Here is a 15,711-nt window from a genome sequence, read left to right as displayed (position 1 = left end):
TACACGGTTCAACCTGTGGGGGAACGGCTCGTCATCTTCACTGATGAACAGCACGAGGCCTATACATAATAAAACATTTAAAAAGAAGAAAAGCCACATTTCACAACATGATGGGCCTGCATGTACCTACATTTAGCAGAGCATATTTCTAGTGCCTAGACAAATATTTGCTTAATAAAACAGCAATGTGGTGGCTAATTTTGATGTAAAAATAAATCAATCCCTACCTTGGACCAATTAATGAATGCGATTCTGCTGGTGTCTCTTCCTAATCTTCCTAGGTTTTAAGGTAATGGTAACAAACGAACACCAGTTCAATTTCCTCATCTGGTATAACCTCTGCAATTCAGCTTCCTGGTCTTAACTTTAACAACAGGACCTTTATTGGCCACAGTAGATCTTGTCTTTTGGTTCGCATGCATCGCTAACAGGACCCAGTGGTGTGTTTGCGTTTATAACGTGCCAAGTCTGGGACATGCGATGAAGTACTTGAGAGAGCAGGTTACAGAAACAAAGCGGCGTGGAGAGATGCATGCTGGGAATAACACGACGAGAGGAAAATAAATGAACGCATCTGAGGACAAACCAAAATATGCGTCATCACTGAGAATTATAAAATGGCAATAGGCTGGATATTGGAAGAAGGACCGCTCAAAGATGGGCAGAGGAAGCTCTCGAATGGATCCAGAGAGATGGAACAAAGGCCTAGAAGGCCACGTAGAAGATGGGAAGATGAAATCATACGCTTTGCAGGCGTGGCGTGGAAATGAGAAGTAGACCAAAGCCGGTGGAAACATCTTGGGGAGGCCTTCTTCCAGCATTGGATCGATATGGGCTTATATCATCATCATCATCAGTCTATATCAATGCACTGCTGGATGAAGGCCTCCCCAAGATGTTTCCACACACGAACACTAAGAATGGATTTGGTCTGATTAAAGTCTAATTATCCTTTTATTGTCAATAACAGAAATAATCGGTTCTGGGAAGCTACAACACCGTCATACCACCCAAAGCGGACACTGACTTCAAACGTTTAATTTGACTGGAACGAAGTGTTAACTGAATGAAACACAATGAATACAGCATGTTTAAAAAAAAAAAAAAAAAAAAGGCATGCGTTAAAAAAACAGAAAACTTCCAAAGTCTGTTCTGCATTTTTGGCCCAAATGCACATTGGTTTCCCTATTGCATTTTTTAAACAAAATTAAATCTAAGTGCTGCAAAGAATCTGTCTCTCCTTTCACAGACCCGAGGAGAACAATGCATGAATTAGAAGAATGCACAGTCTCAATTTACAGTCTCAGCCTGGACGTAAATAAATAATGGGACGGACAAGAAGAGAGACGCGTTCGGCCTTAAACAGGGTAAGATACGAACCACCTTTTCCAATTATAAATGAGGCGAAGAACAAAAATCAAGTTTCCATGTCAACAATAGTTACAATCGTTTATTTCCATTGGTTTGTAGACTTTTGGGAAAGAAAGGGACTTAATTAGGCCTTCCATTTACTGACTGTATATTCTCAATAATTATAAATAGTGGTTTCTCATTACAACTTACTGACACAAATCATGAGCAATGTGGTTGTGCCATATAAACAATACGACTGTTTATGACATTGGTGTCTCGCTACGTTGTAATAATAATCTGCTAATATCAGATTAGCACATTTAAACAAAACAGAAGACTTATTTTGCTAAAACAAGTTTATTAAAACCATGGATCTTGTATAAAACAACTTACAGAAGGGGTGTGTGCACACGGAGCTGCTAAATTGGCTATTTAAAACAATTTCACAGACCTCATAGTCCATTTCCATTTGGATCAGCTGTGGGAGTTGAAAGCAGAACCCCGCCTTTGGCACGGCGCGTTTCCGAGACGTATTTCTGGGTGGTCCGTGCTCCTCACTGGAAGATGCTTGATTACCTCAGTTGGACATTAACTCGGCCTTATTCACACAGGAATCCTCAGATCGCCAGTGATGGGAGCAACCTCACTTCCTCTGGCGTTTGCCAAAGCAAAACCTCAAAAATCATTCCCGCCTCGAAAGCAATTGATGATCTCCCGCCGGGCCGCGGTGCGAGTACACGTGGATGGGGCTTTCAATCCCAATCAGAGAGGAGTAACCTAGCACTGCAGGACACGCCTTATACAATGTACTTTTATAAGCCTGACACACTAACCCCACCAGGATACATACAGATCTGCATAACAGACACTTAAACCAGTTAGAATTGAGTATATGGACAGGTCTACTTCTTTTATCCTGTTTTGATCCAAGTGAGGCAGAAACTGTGTTACCCGTAATAGTTTGAAAGACGGGAATATTCATTGTGATTGAGCCCATATCTGTAAAATATGAACGGGCCTGAACAAAGTGGTAAATGTTTTTGAAACCCAGAAAACGCTGTCTCTGCCCTCAGGACTTCTTCGTTCGTCTTAATCTCGATTTTCTGGGTACATTCTCCACCCCCTCCTTTCTGTCTGGGGATCTGGAGCGAATATATGAATGAGAGGATACAGGCTTGACAGATAAGTCGTTTATGCTTGTGGCCAGCCGGTTTTGGTCTGTCTGCTCCGTGTTGTTTTTTGCGAGGAGAGGTTTCAGGGCCGATTTTCCCAAAGTAAGCAACTCCTCATCCACTGTGGTTTCAGCTGATTCTGGTGCAGAGCATGACTTGGATACCAATGGAGACTTCTCCGTGGATGTTTGTGTTAAAGACTCAGCAGAATCTGTTTTCATTATTACCTCACTGGGGGATACTGGAGCCGTTCCAAGGCGTACTTTCTTGGCACCCTCGGCCTCTTCCTGAGAGCAGGCCCCTCTCTTGCTCTTCCCCCGACTCTGTTTCGGTTGTGGTGCTGCTGACTCACTCCTCAGTGCCGGGACCCCGCATTGCGGCCCGGCGTTCAGCTGCTCCGCGAGACGGGGTTGTTTCTGGCCGCCGGTCTCATCTGGCTGTCTCTCGCCGGTGCTGCTTCCCAGCTCAGAAAAAGGAAGCTGGGAGCTGCTTTGAACTTTGTTTGTTCTCCTGGCCTCCTCCGGTCCTCCCGCGTTGATGTCCTGAACTCTGGGTCTGGCGTCCCGGGAGCCGAGGGGCACGTCCCTCCCCGGCCCTCGCCCCGTCGCAGTGGCAGCCGTGGGCGGCTCCTCCGCGGTCTTGCTTGTGGGGTCGGCTCGGCTGTTTGCTTGTTTTGCACTGTCAGAGGCGAAACGATTAACGATGAAGTACAGAATAACATGGCTTTTAATGTGCTTTATTTTATTTGGGCCGGGTAAAGGAGGATGTTCACTCACATTTTCTTGAGGGTGTTCCTCTTTGTTATTTTGGAGCTGTTTAATGGTTCTTCGGTTTCAAAGGGACTGGAAAAATATTCCGATGTGCTTCTGCCGTTCTGCTCCATCTTGGGAAGACAAACAGCAATTGTATAAATAATCGTTATTATCATTGGCTTTTTAAAGACGTCTTACACACAGCACCTGTTACTACCAGTGGGCCCAAACACAATCTCCAAAAAATCACACAATTCATTAAAGTACTTCAAATAAGTGGTTTCTGTTCTTGTTTTTGTTTGTGGGGGGTCAAAAATAAATGAGTTCAATCATCTAGGCTAATACATGGATGGATACCTCCAGTCCGAGGCCTGCAGTTTACAAATTACACATAATCATTGGCTTAGCTGGACCAGTTTAAAAGCTTTTCTAAGTTCGCAAGTTGCTGATATATTAGAGAGCTATAAAACCTGCTCGACTGTGGCCCTCAACGCCACAGTGCTGCACCTGAGCTCATATCTATCCCAGCAGTGGAGAGAAGTGAACCCATCCTGAACACGGTCTTTACAAGGTGAACTTCAGTGTATATGTAAAGCTCATGAAAAGAGCAACAGCGATGACCTAATGCTCGCTAATGCATATATATATATTCCATGGAGGAACTGCCTTCCAGCGATCGTACATTGTGCAGGCAGAACACATTTTTGACTGAAAGGAAAAAGGAAAAAAAGAAAAAGGACCGCTTTTCACACTACAAATTATAGGTTTCCAATGGAATGTGCCTATATCAATGCAAGTGTTACAGGCGATGTTTAGACCTATAATAATGACACTGCGGTGCTCTGCTTTTCAGCGGGATGTTGTATTTAAGAATTACTACACATTATGGGGTCTCCCAAGACTGCAATCTTGGCCCCTTACCCTTTGATATTAATCTGCAAACCACTAACCGCATTGCTGCTAAATGCAATACAATTTTAACCGTTTGGCTGATAACATAAAATGTATTTTTCCTTTCATTTAGAACGCAGTCAGCCTTTTCGGACTGGACAACCTCTGGGTTATTACTGCTTTTCCCTTTAATCAGTAGTGATTTAGTGTAAAATAGCTTTGGGTCCAGGATCAATAAAAACAATGACTTTTAGTTTTGCATGCACATTTCTACTGATATGAATAAACCTTAACATGTTAGGGAAATCAATTATATGAGGAAATTTAAACATTAATCAAGTTGGACATTTGCAATCAGCAGGGGGAAACCAAAACCATGCATTTTAACGTCCAGGCCCATGGTTCGGAAGGCACTGCTAAATTAACAATTCAGCCCGATGACAAGAACACTTTGAAGTCCTGACTTTCAATCCCAGCTGGAAACCTTCCCTTCCTTAGGAAATCAGGTAAGGTTACTGTTTTTTTTCCCCTTTTTCATATTTGTGCCTTCAACAACTGAATAATGAAGCTTAATTGACAGTACAGGCCCTGACTGAGCAAGAACAGAGCGTGTATTTGTGAAGAGCAGTTCACAAGGATAACTGGAAAGAAGTTAAAGTAAAAAAATGAATAATTCTATAAAAAATGTATAAAAAGGGGGAAGAGAGAGCGATAAAAAATCCTTCTGCATCAGCAAAACATGGTTATATTTTGTCATGTCTTGTAGATAGATTCCTCATCCCAATATTGATTGTATACAGTCACTGCATTGAATGAAGCATTGGCATCTATGTGCCAACTGTTGTGGCAGTGATCTCTGCAGTCATGACGCTTTTGTTAAATGCTTTTGCCAGGTTACAACTTCATTCAAACAAAGAGAAAAAGACTAGATAAACTGACATTAAATTATTCTTTAGATTTCATGATCTAAAACAAATAATATGTATATATATATATATATATATATATATATATATATATATATATATATATATATATATATATATATATATATATATATGATCCTATTATGTGTGAAAACGAAAAATAAATTAATCCAGCCAGGTTTATTTTTCGGTGTTTAAGTGAAGAACGGCCTGGTGTTAGTAGTTCCGCTGGTTAAGCGGTAACTGTAAAACCGAGCGCAGGCTTTTGTAACCTTGCGACAGCACTGTGGTTTGGAGAGATGAATGAGGGGAAAAAGAAAAAAGAGAAAAGGGATTCCACAGAGACACATCTTCTGACCTCAGCATGCACTAAAGCATGCCCACAAACGCTGGAATTCACTGTGCGAGACTCTCACAAAACCCAACAGAAGGGAAGTCTTTTACAAGTTTGCTTTTGTCTTTAATGTATTCATGTCCATGTGGGCTACTCGCGCCCGAGGGTGGCTGGGGCCGGTCTCACAACTGCCCTGGAAAAGCAGAGGCACTGTCTTTTGGTTGTTGTTGTTGTTGTGTTGAAGAATTAGGGACAGAGAAAATAGAGATGAGTTTGTCAGCACTGGCTCAAAAAAAAAAAAAAAAATGCATGTGAAAATCTTGGAAACATGTCCTAAAAAGTACAGTAGTTTCTTCCCTTGGAGCCACACCCTGCAAAAAGAGCTCTATTTTGAAAACTGAACAATTAACATAAAGAGTATGACTCAGACTTTGAAAACTCTGTGGGAACCGAGAGCCTTAGCTGTGAGGAATGATGTAAACTCCCTTAGGCTGGAACAAGTCCACTATGGGAGGCCTTAAAGGGCCATAAATAAAAAAAAAAACAATAATCATCGCAAATGCCACTCCGTCTGTGCATGTGCTGTAACAAATGACATGTCACTTTGTGTGCTGTTGTCAAGTCGAGCCCAATTTAAAGCTGATGTGCCTGCTTTAAGATATCTTTATATACACACAGCCATGCACAGGCACACACACACACACACACACACACATACACACACATGCACACATTGTTTCCATTGAAAACTGATCGCACATCAAAAACTCAGAAGTCATAAAACAATGCAAAGTCAGGCTGTCGAAGTAAAAAGCAGTACCAGAAAGAATGAAAGGGAAAATATCATTTTGTTTTTAATTTGTGCTCGTCATGCCCAATAAACCTTCTTCCGTCAGTGCCAGAGAAAAATAATCTTCGGTTTCAAATCAAGAAACTTTGGTGGGACATCAAAAGAGAAGGCATATAAAAGACAAGATTTAGCCTACAAAGTCTCACATGCTTTTGACTTTAGAATAGATGTGCTAAGCCAGCTACATTTTTCAGTTTTAACAGGTATAAAGAAAAAGCAAAATAAAGAGCATGTCAATCAGGAGTGATCTTAAACTATCAAAGAGCTTTATCCAACAACAGTCTGGTCTGGTTGGTCTAGTTTGTCTTCATTTGAGGAAAAAGGGGTTAAAAAACACAAATAAACTCTTGCATCTCAATTGTACTGCCAGGGAGATAGAGTTGGACTGGCAGAGTGTCAGAGAGAATGTGCAAGTCATCATGGGTTTGAATTGTACAGAGATCATAGCGATTCCTCATCATGGGTGTATTCAGTCTTCTGAGAGACAATCCGAGACGTCCCTCTGATCAGTGGAGACAAGAAGAAGATAGATAGCGAAGGCTCGGCATTGCTTGCCGCAGAGTTGTTTTTTTTCCTTGTGATAGACAGTAAAGGGAATAATTAATGAAGGGCCATGTGCTTGAGAACCGCACATACTTTAGGACATTTTTGGATGTATTTTTGCTTTCTTCACGAGCCTTGGTTTAGTCAATTCTCAGACAAAAGACATACTTTGTCTGGAAAAGGCCCTCACATGAATAGCTTTTGAAATATTTTCAGCAAGCAGTAAAGTGCTCGTGTTTTGGGAGACATTGAAAGTGCTGCCAGATTTTTTTTTTTCTCCTCTTCTTCTTTTAATATGCACAGGCTGCTTCGAGGCATCACGGCCCGTCTCCGATTTGGAAAACGGACTGGAGTTTACTGCAACTGACAATACTAATAGAGGTGATTTAACTCAAGATTCTCTGTGAATGCTGTTGATGTTTAGGAGTTTCACAAATCTGGGAAATGTATTACAGAACACACCAGATTAAAAACTATAATGTAGCATCTGTATCAATAATGCTTGGGGTAGTATGTCCAAGCTTGAGAATGCCCATATCTTTCTCTATACCCCTTCAATGTCTACCATTATTGACATACACCATTGCACTGTATGTTTTTGTCTCCTTTCGGATACGAACACACCCACCGAACCTGGAATAAACATGCCGCTGTGTTTATTTTACTTACACCACATTTTTAAGGTAATAAGGTAAACATGCATGCACACCAATTGAGATCCTTCAAAATGAACTTTCGTGGTTGGGATACTTAGGTCTAATCTCAAGTTAATACAATTTGTGGGCCTGAGACAATTCAATTTCCACAGCGCATTAAGACATAAGCAATACGTTTTTCATTATTGTTTTTTTTTTTTTTGTTATGGCCTGCTTTCGCATGCTCTGCAGACACCAAGCCTATTTTGGAGCATTTCTTCCTGATGCAAAAACAAGCCCCGACTGGGAGAAAAGTAGACTGCAGCCGGAGCCAGCTCCATCGGCCCAGACTACCAACGCCTTCTCTCAATCATCGCGCAGCCCTCGACATCCAAACAAAGTAAACAGCCCTTAAAAAAGCATGACGTCGCTCCCTGTCCTTTTGCAAATTATAACAATTGGAAAAATAAATAAATAGACAGGCGTAAAAGGAACGGGTGACAGCCATCATAAACAGCCTGTGGAGGTCAGCGTGTGGTATCAGGTAGGGTACGCCTTCCTTTTTCATTCTTGTATTGTTACATTCAGGCTGTTGGTTTTGGCCCCATTTTGTCCCTCGCCTCTCCTTCCCCTTCAGCTGAGAAATGCGCCCAGAAGCTGTAATGTCATGTCAACACGCTTGGGAAGCCTCGGCGTGTTTGTTTTTCTGGTTGCGTTTTGTTTCTCGGCCTGATCGATGACCCGGCGCGGACAGCGACGAAGAGCAGCTTCACACGGCCGTGGCTGGATATTCTGCCCTTCTGACATAGCACTGAGCAATGTGAGGCGTGGTTCTGTGCCAGAGACAGAAAAGACCGTCCTTATGAGAGTTTACCACCAGGCATTGGCACAGTAACTCCCATAGTTTGAATCGTGGTTTACTATACACTTCCATGATTCCACTTTTCTTTGCTGTGGTTTCACTAGTGGTATACTGACGTAAATCTATATAAGGGTATGCATTATTTGGCTTTTTAAGGTGGGATTCCAGTTTGAACCAGAGCTTTTATTAGTTTTATTAGCTTGTAAATGATGACAAATTAAGGGAGGGGGTCACCCTAGATCATTGGCTATATATCTATTTAGTTGATGACCTTCTCTGCTAAGTTGACAATGTGGGCTGGAAGATCGTGGGCTGGAAGATCGTGGGCTATCCGTCATGCAGTGTGTGGGACTTCTCCTTTTTTGTCTTTGCTGGAGTTGTGATGTCAACAGCATTCGCCAAGTCATCACTGGAAAATGTTTTCTCGTTCTCAATGAATGTTTAAAGATCAAGGGGTTGGAAATAGGCTCAACTGAAACAGAATTCAGATTAAGAATAGATTGACTAGATCACTAAATTTAAAGGATCAGGGCTGGTCTCAGGCATATCACAGATGAAAACCTAAAGAAAAACAAGACGGAACAAACCAAAAAAGATTTTTAATTTGTTTTCTTACCTAAGCAAGCAGAGCATCCCTGTGACCCTCCCTTTTAAAAAACAAAGTGAACCTCATGTTGCCCTCACTCTCAGCTACTCCCTCTTGCTTGACCGAAAGAGGAGTGAGTCCAGCTTGTGACCTGCTGGAACGAAGGGTCACCACTTTAACACACCAGTGTGTGCACAGAAACGCTGAGCGAGCAGATTTAAAGCCATTTCAAACAGTCTAGTCATTGAGGCCTGACATGATCCTACATGAAAAAGCTGGATTGGATCTTTGTGGATTTTTTGTTTTTTGTTTTTTTGGATGTGGTTTGTGTTAGCAAGATAGATATAAAAAGTGAAGTTTATGGTTTGGCATTTGAAATTATTATTTTGCTTTTATTTTTTCACAGACGTTTATTTTTTGTTTTGTTGTAATAATTGATTTACTTCCCTAAAGACACCGTTTTCATCATAACATAAATTCAAATCTCAAAAGTCCCTCTTTTCAAAACCATAGTGCAGGATATGAGTAATGCTCTGACCCACTATCTCCAAGACAAAATCCAAAAGTCATAAAATTAAAAAAAATATCAAATTGCACAGAAATTCATCACATGTACATGCATGTGCTACAGTATGCGCAAAGTTGTCAAATCAATGCAGATATTAGCTTGAACTATAGCCAGTATCAATGCCTATACAATAACAATAATAATATCTAAATCATCTTCATAACAATATTGATTTTACAGTAATATTTGTTTTAAAGTTTTGCATTCATTTATGTTAATTGCAATCTAAAAACAAGTCATATCATCTGTCAAATTTGAGTAAAAGTAGGAAACAGAGGTAAACAAACAAGCTAACTGTTTTGTCCTGTGAAAAACTCCAGCTTTCTTGTCTGGTGTCTTTCCTCAACAAACCACCAGAGAGGTTAAGCTAGTGAGAACGATACCACAGGCCCCCCGCCCCCTGCTCATACGAGACAAGAAAGCCACATCCTGAAAATGGGAAAGTTAACGAAAGCTATGGTTCCCTCAACTGGAAAATTGGTTACACAATTTGAACTTTTCACTGACGACTGCATTACTCTAAAAATATTACAATTGTTGCTTTCATTGAAAGCCAAAGGAAGAAAAAAACATTATTCAAAGAAAACAATAGTAAGAACTTCCATTTAAAGTACCAGCAATGATCATGGGATACTCAAAACTCTCTTCCTTTATATCTATGCCAAGGTAGAAAGCTTCTCAGGGTTTCCCACCAGTTCCTTATCCCTTAGGAGGGTTGGTTAGTTCAATATAATACAGCGAGTAGAACAGTACAAAAGGGTACATGGAAGTGCAAACTCAGGACACAAACACAATTGGGAAGTACAGTGTGGTTTCATAGTGCAAAACCAATCTGACAATTTGCATCCAGGGACCAAGTTTTGAAAACACCCTCTGATTGCAAAAATAATGATCTCTACCACTTTTCCCAACTATATCACCCTCCCACATGCAACATTTAAACAGACGGAACTTGTAATTTTTAATATATAATCCCGAACCCCCTCTTCCAGCTTTGCCAAGCAGTTTGCTTTTTCTTTGAGAGACTGACCCTCGCAGGCACACTGCGCTCGGGAGCTATTAAGTTGTCGTATGATTATTCCTTCATAAATAACAGTGGAGCCAGTGAAACTTGCACAAGGAGAACTCAAGTATTTTGAAGTGTTGTTATTGCTCTGGTTATAATAGGATGCTCCGCTATAGAGAGAGTTTCAATTTATAAAAATGACTCTTGGCGCCTTGGTTGGTTCGCCCTCACAGAAATGTCACTTTCCCATCCCAAGCAGGCAGACGGGACATGGTCATGCAGACTCCAGGGCTACTTTATGTAAATACCCTCAAATTATGAAGCGGAATATAATTCGGCTGTGCTCCCCTGTATTAATACACAGGCCCGACTACGTTTTGCCAAATGACTGGAAAAGAAAAAGCACACAAACAGTTCTTACCTTGGTGGGGTCCTCGTTTCCCCGGGGTCCTGGTACCTCTTCTGGAAGACTCATAAAAACCGTGAAGCGTTCAGGAAACACACGGAGCTCTGCATAAAAACACCACACAACAAAACAACAGAAAACAACACGATACGATAATGAATAAAATGATTAATGAAATATTAGTTATTTGTAAATATTTTGTTTGGTTCCATCCATACTTAATATTCTGAAGTTAAGCTCAATTTAAAGTTTAAATTATATAGTTATTCTGACAGCTGTGACCTCTATCAGACTCGTGCTAACTCACCATGCAATCCTATAAAGGACATGTCAGTACCTGAGGTAAAAATGTATGATATGGTCTTAAGATGAATAATAACAATTGGCATGAGTCAATTCTTGATGTATACTTTTCCATTCCTCGTATGATTTCCAGGTGTACCCATAATGCTGATTAAATCTTGAATTATATATGTCTTAAACCATGTGGACTTCATATTTATATTAATGTAGTAATTGTCTTATGAAAATAAATAAATACATACATAAATAAGGTATAATAAAATAAGTTACAAGCAACATTTTACATTTTTATTGTGCTCCACTCTACTCTGAATTCCGTATATACAAACTAAACTTTTAGTCAGCATCTTATTTTTTGTCTTTTTTTACTTGGCCAATGTTTGGAACAAGCATGTTTTACCCTTCTAAAACACCTCAATTGAAATGAGCAGCAAAACGGATGTACAGAATTATTTGTTCCGAGTAATTTGTGTCACCAGATTAGTCAGTGAAATCTTGCTTGACAGCTTTACTGTAGCATTATAATAGTCTCTAGTTGAAATGTGCATCTCTTAGTTCAGCCTCATTGAACAAATTAAATAGAAATAAATCTTTGTAAAGGGCGACAAGAGACATAAAAATGCATGAATATTTCTGGTCTGTATGAATTGTAGTCACAATCCTTAAAGCAATTAGCAATCTCCTTCAAAGTGCCGTGAGAGTTTAAGAAAAGAAACAAGCTCAGACCAGTCTTCTCTCGAGATTCTCATTAAACCTGTAAAATGTAGTTAATTTCAAAAGGTCTGCTCTTTTTATCTATAGTTATATAACATTTTTGGCCGCATCACTGTGAGAGAAAATACGAAGTGGCTATGACTGAATTCAGGATGACTAAAGAAGTCTTTTAAGAAAGTATTTTTGTTACAAATATATAACACATGAATTTAAAAAAAAATACTAATTCCAACTGTGGCGCTCCGAAATGTCTCATACAAAACCTAGGAAGTATTAATAACAAGGTACTATTAAAAAAAATGACAAAACAACCATGTTCCAATGGCAATGGATAACATCAGGACAATGGAGAGAGAATTGGAAGGCATGACTTCGATATGAGATCGATATCTTCTGTGCATGCCTTCACCCCGGCAGTAAAAGTCTATTTTATCCGCAGGGTATATGTAGTATAATTCAATTACATACCCCGGAATTGCTGCTTCACAATGCACCTCAGATTGACATGCCTTTTCATAAAGTAAGCTGCGAGGCGAAAGTGCTCCCCTGCCAAAGAAAACAACACAGGATAAGGACTGGTAGCTGCACATAAAGAGTTGGGGGCTTTCGAATCTGTAAAAACAGGAACTTGCAGGGCATGAAAGGCACTGTCACAAACAAAAGAATGAGACACAAGATATTACTCTGAATTGGAAGGTTACTACGAGTTGACTTATTAATCAAACTTTTTCATACAATCCCATCTAGTAACATCATGATGAGGAGGATGATGATAATGATACAATTCTTCTTTGCTTAATCAGATTACTTGTTGCCCACTGCAAAAGTAAGAAATAAAAAGCAGAGAATCACAGCATGAGCCACATAATGAAATGAGCATGCAGATTAGTATATTGCACATTTCACTGTTGTAACATGTTTATCTTGTGCTCTGAGGAGCTGGTATAAAACACAGACAATGATCCTGTCCTGGAACAAAACCAAGCTGTCAATCTGAGAACAAAGTCAGTGATCACAGCATATATTAGCAACACAACAGCTTAACTCATCTCAAATGGTTCAGGAAAGCAGGCTGTCATGCCCAGTTACAATCCCATTGACTGCTATGGCAAAAACACAGAATTTGTTTTTATCATGCCCCAAAACACTGTTTACAATCAATTACTTTATATATACAGTGAGGGGAAAAAAGTATTTGATCCCCTGCTGATTTTGTACGTTTGCCCACTGACAAAGAAATTATCAGTCTATAATTGTAATGGTAGGTGTATTTTAACAGTGAGAGACAGAATAACAACAAAAAAATCCAGAAAAACGCATTTCAAAAAAGTTATACATTGATTTGCATGTTAATGAGGGAAATAAGTATTTGACCCCTTCGACTTAGTACTTGGTGGCAAAACCCTTGTTGGCAATCACAGAGGTCAGACGTTTCTTGTAGTTGGCCACCAGGTTTGCACACATCTCAGGAGGGATTTTGTCCCACTCCTCTTTGCAGATCCTCTCCAAGTCATTAAGGTTTCGAGGCTGACGTTTGGCAACTCGAACCTTCAGCTCCCTCCACAGATTTTGTATGGGATTAAGGTCTGGAGACTGGCTAAACCACTCCAGGACCTTAATGTGCTTCTTCTTGAGCCACTCCTTTGTTGCCTTGGCTGTGTGTTTTGGGTTATTGTCATGCTGGAATATTCATCCACGACCCATTTTCAATGCCCTGGCTGAGGGAAGGAGGTTCTCACCCAAGATTTGACGGTACATGGCCCCGTCCATTGTCCCTTTGATGCGGTGCAGTTGTCCTGTCCCCTTAGCAGAAAAACACCCCCAAAGCATAATGTTTCCACCTCCATGTTTGACGGTGGGGATGGTGTTCTTGGGGTCATTCCTCCTCCTCCAAACACGGTGAGTTGAGTTGATGCCAAAGAGCTCGATTTTGGTCTCATCTGACAACAACACTTTCACCCAGTTCTCCTCTGAATCATTCAGATGTTCATTGGCAAACTTCAGACGGGCCTGTACATGTGCTTTCTTGAGCAGGGGGACCTTGCGGGCGCTGCGCTGCAGGATTTCAGTCCTTCACGGTGTAGTGTGTTACCAATTGTTTTCTTGGTGACTATGATCCCAGCTGCCTTGAGATCATTAACAAGATCCTCCCATGTAGTTCTGGGCTGATTCCTCACCGTTCTCATGATCATTGAAACTCCACGAGGTGAGATCTTGCATGGAGCCCCAGACCGAGGGAGACTGACAGTTATTTTGTGTTTCTTCCATTTGCGAATAATCGCACCAACTGTTGTCACCTTCTCACCTTCTCACCAAGCTGCTTGGCGATGGTCTTGTAGCCCATTCCAGCCTTGTGTAGGTCTACAATCTTGTCCCTGACATCCTTGGACAGCTCTTTGGTCTTGGCCATGGTGGAGAGTTTGGAATCTGATTGATTGATTGCTTCTGTGGACAGGTGTCTTTTATACAGGTAACGAGCTGAGATTAGGAGCACTCCCTTTAAGAGAGTGCTCCTAATCTCAGCTCGTTACCTGTAAAAGACACCTGGGAGCCAGAAATCTTGCTGATTGATAGGGGATCAAATATTTATTTCCCTCATTAACATGCAAATCAATGTATAACTTTTTTGAAATGCGTTTTTCTGGATTTTTTTGTTGTTATTCTGTCTCTCACTGTTAAAATACAACTACCATTAAAATTATAGACTGATCATTTCTTTGTCAGTGGGCAAACGTACAAAATCAGCAGGGGATCAAATACTTTTTTCCCTCACTGTATGTATATATGTATATATATATATATATATATATATATATATATATATATATATATATATATATGTGTGTGTGTGTGTGTGTCTATTAAAGGCATGTCACTACATAAAAACAAACAAAAAACATCAATAACCCGTTTGTTTGTTTATTATTATCATCAAACCTTAATTATTTTATTTATTGATTTGCAGAAATGAAGACGGATAAAATGAAAAACTGGATTAAAAGTGCAGGTGAGGTTGGAAACCCAAAAGAGCTTATAATTAAAACCACATGCCCAAAACAAGTAAACAATATATTACAAATAATAATAATTACAGATAAAAGGGTGTGTGTGTCACTCAACTCATCTGAAATTAGAAGTACAGATTATTAAAAGATGACATAACCTGCCCTTTCTGTGTCTACTTTCTCAGGGTGTTTTTTGAAACCTGTTACTAAAAGGTGATATCAATAATAGGATGGGAAAATGAAATATCTAATGTAGAAATTAAGGCTTTCAGATCCACAGTTCCTTTGTATACTCTGATAATCTTACATCTTCACAGTTAAATACGCTCATAAATGCACATTGGAAAGTATGGACAAACCGTTAGCAATTAAAATGTTTGGGTTTATGAAATACTCAACAACAAAAATGTTAAATATACATAATTTTTATTTAGCATTTATTGTAGCCCAAAAGCTTCCCCCTTAGTATAATTCTGTGCCTGCATCTCATTTTGTGTTATTAGGGGCCATTCCAGATTCATGATTGTTCTTTATTTGTTTAACAGGAGCTATGCGTTCAGTCTGTTTCAATTCAGTACCCGAAAGAAAAAGAACAAACAATAACACAGATTGCCTCAGTGCTGGTTGTCACTGTCCAGGGAATGCAAGACACTTTGGTGATGGCAGCACGCCACTTTCCAGTCTGCAAGGAATCTGGACACAAGATGGGCTGGGCCGTTCGAACACGCCATCCCCGACACTTACATACAGGAGACAACATTAGTCAAAACATTAAAACCCCAGATCTGTTTCATTGAAAGTCCTC

The 15,711-nt window shown here is 40.1% G+C and overlaps 1 protein-coding gene and 1 long non-coding RNA gene across 3 annotated transcripts in view; one reads left to right on the top strand and one right to left on the bottom strand.

The window, feature by feature from the left end:
• Window positions 1–1,577: 1,577 nt before the first annotated feature.
• The window catches only part of slx4ip (SLX4 interacting protein), a 38,242-nt gene continuing 24,108 nt past the window's right edge, over window positions 1,578–15,711 (bottom strand). For both annotated transcript variants that reach the window (XM_066697093.1, XM_066697094.1), the window contains exons 5-8: window positions 12,370–12,447; window positions 10,900–10,988; window positions 3,302–3,408; window positions 1,578–3,203 (exon numbers count right to left, since the gene is read on the bottom strand). In XM_066697093.1, coding sequence (XP_066553190.1) covers window positions 2,423–3,203; window positions 3,302–3,408; window positions 10,900–10,988; window positions 12,370–12,447 — 1,055 coding nt within the window. In that variant the 3' untranslated portion in view covers window positions 1,578–2,422. The remainder of the gene's footprint in view (window positions 3,204–3,301; window positions 3,409–10,899; window positions 10,989–12,369; window positions 12,448–15,711) is intronic.
• LOC136719237 (uncharacterized) lies at window positions 7,926–15,514 on the top strand. The gene is made up of 3 exons (XR_010805388.1): window positions 7,926–8,000; window positions 14,867–14,908; window positions 15,452–15,514. It is a non-coding gene; the product is annotated as an uncharacterized LOC136719237 (long non-coding RNA).

The sequence above is a fragment of the Amia ocellicauda genome, chromosome 23 (assembly GCF_036373705.1).
Source record: "Amia ocellicauda isolate fAmiCal2 chromosome 23, fAmiCal2.hap1, whole genome shotgun sequence".
Classification (NCBI taxonomy): domain Eukaryota; kingdom Metazoa; phylum Chordata; class Actinopteri; order Amiiformes; family Amiidae; genus Amia; species Amia ocellicauda.
Note: the sequence above shows the minus strand (reverse complement) of the source record. Positions and strands in the feature narration are given on the sequence as shown.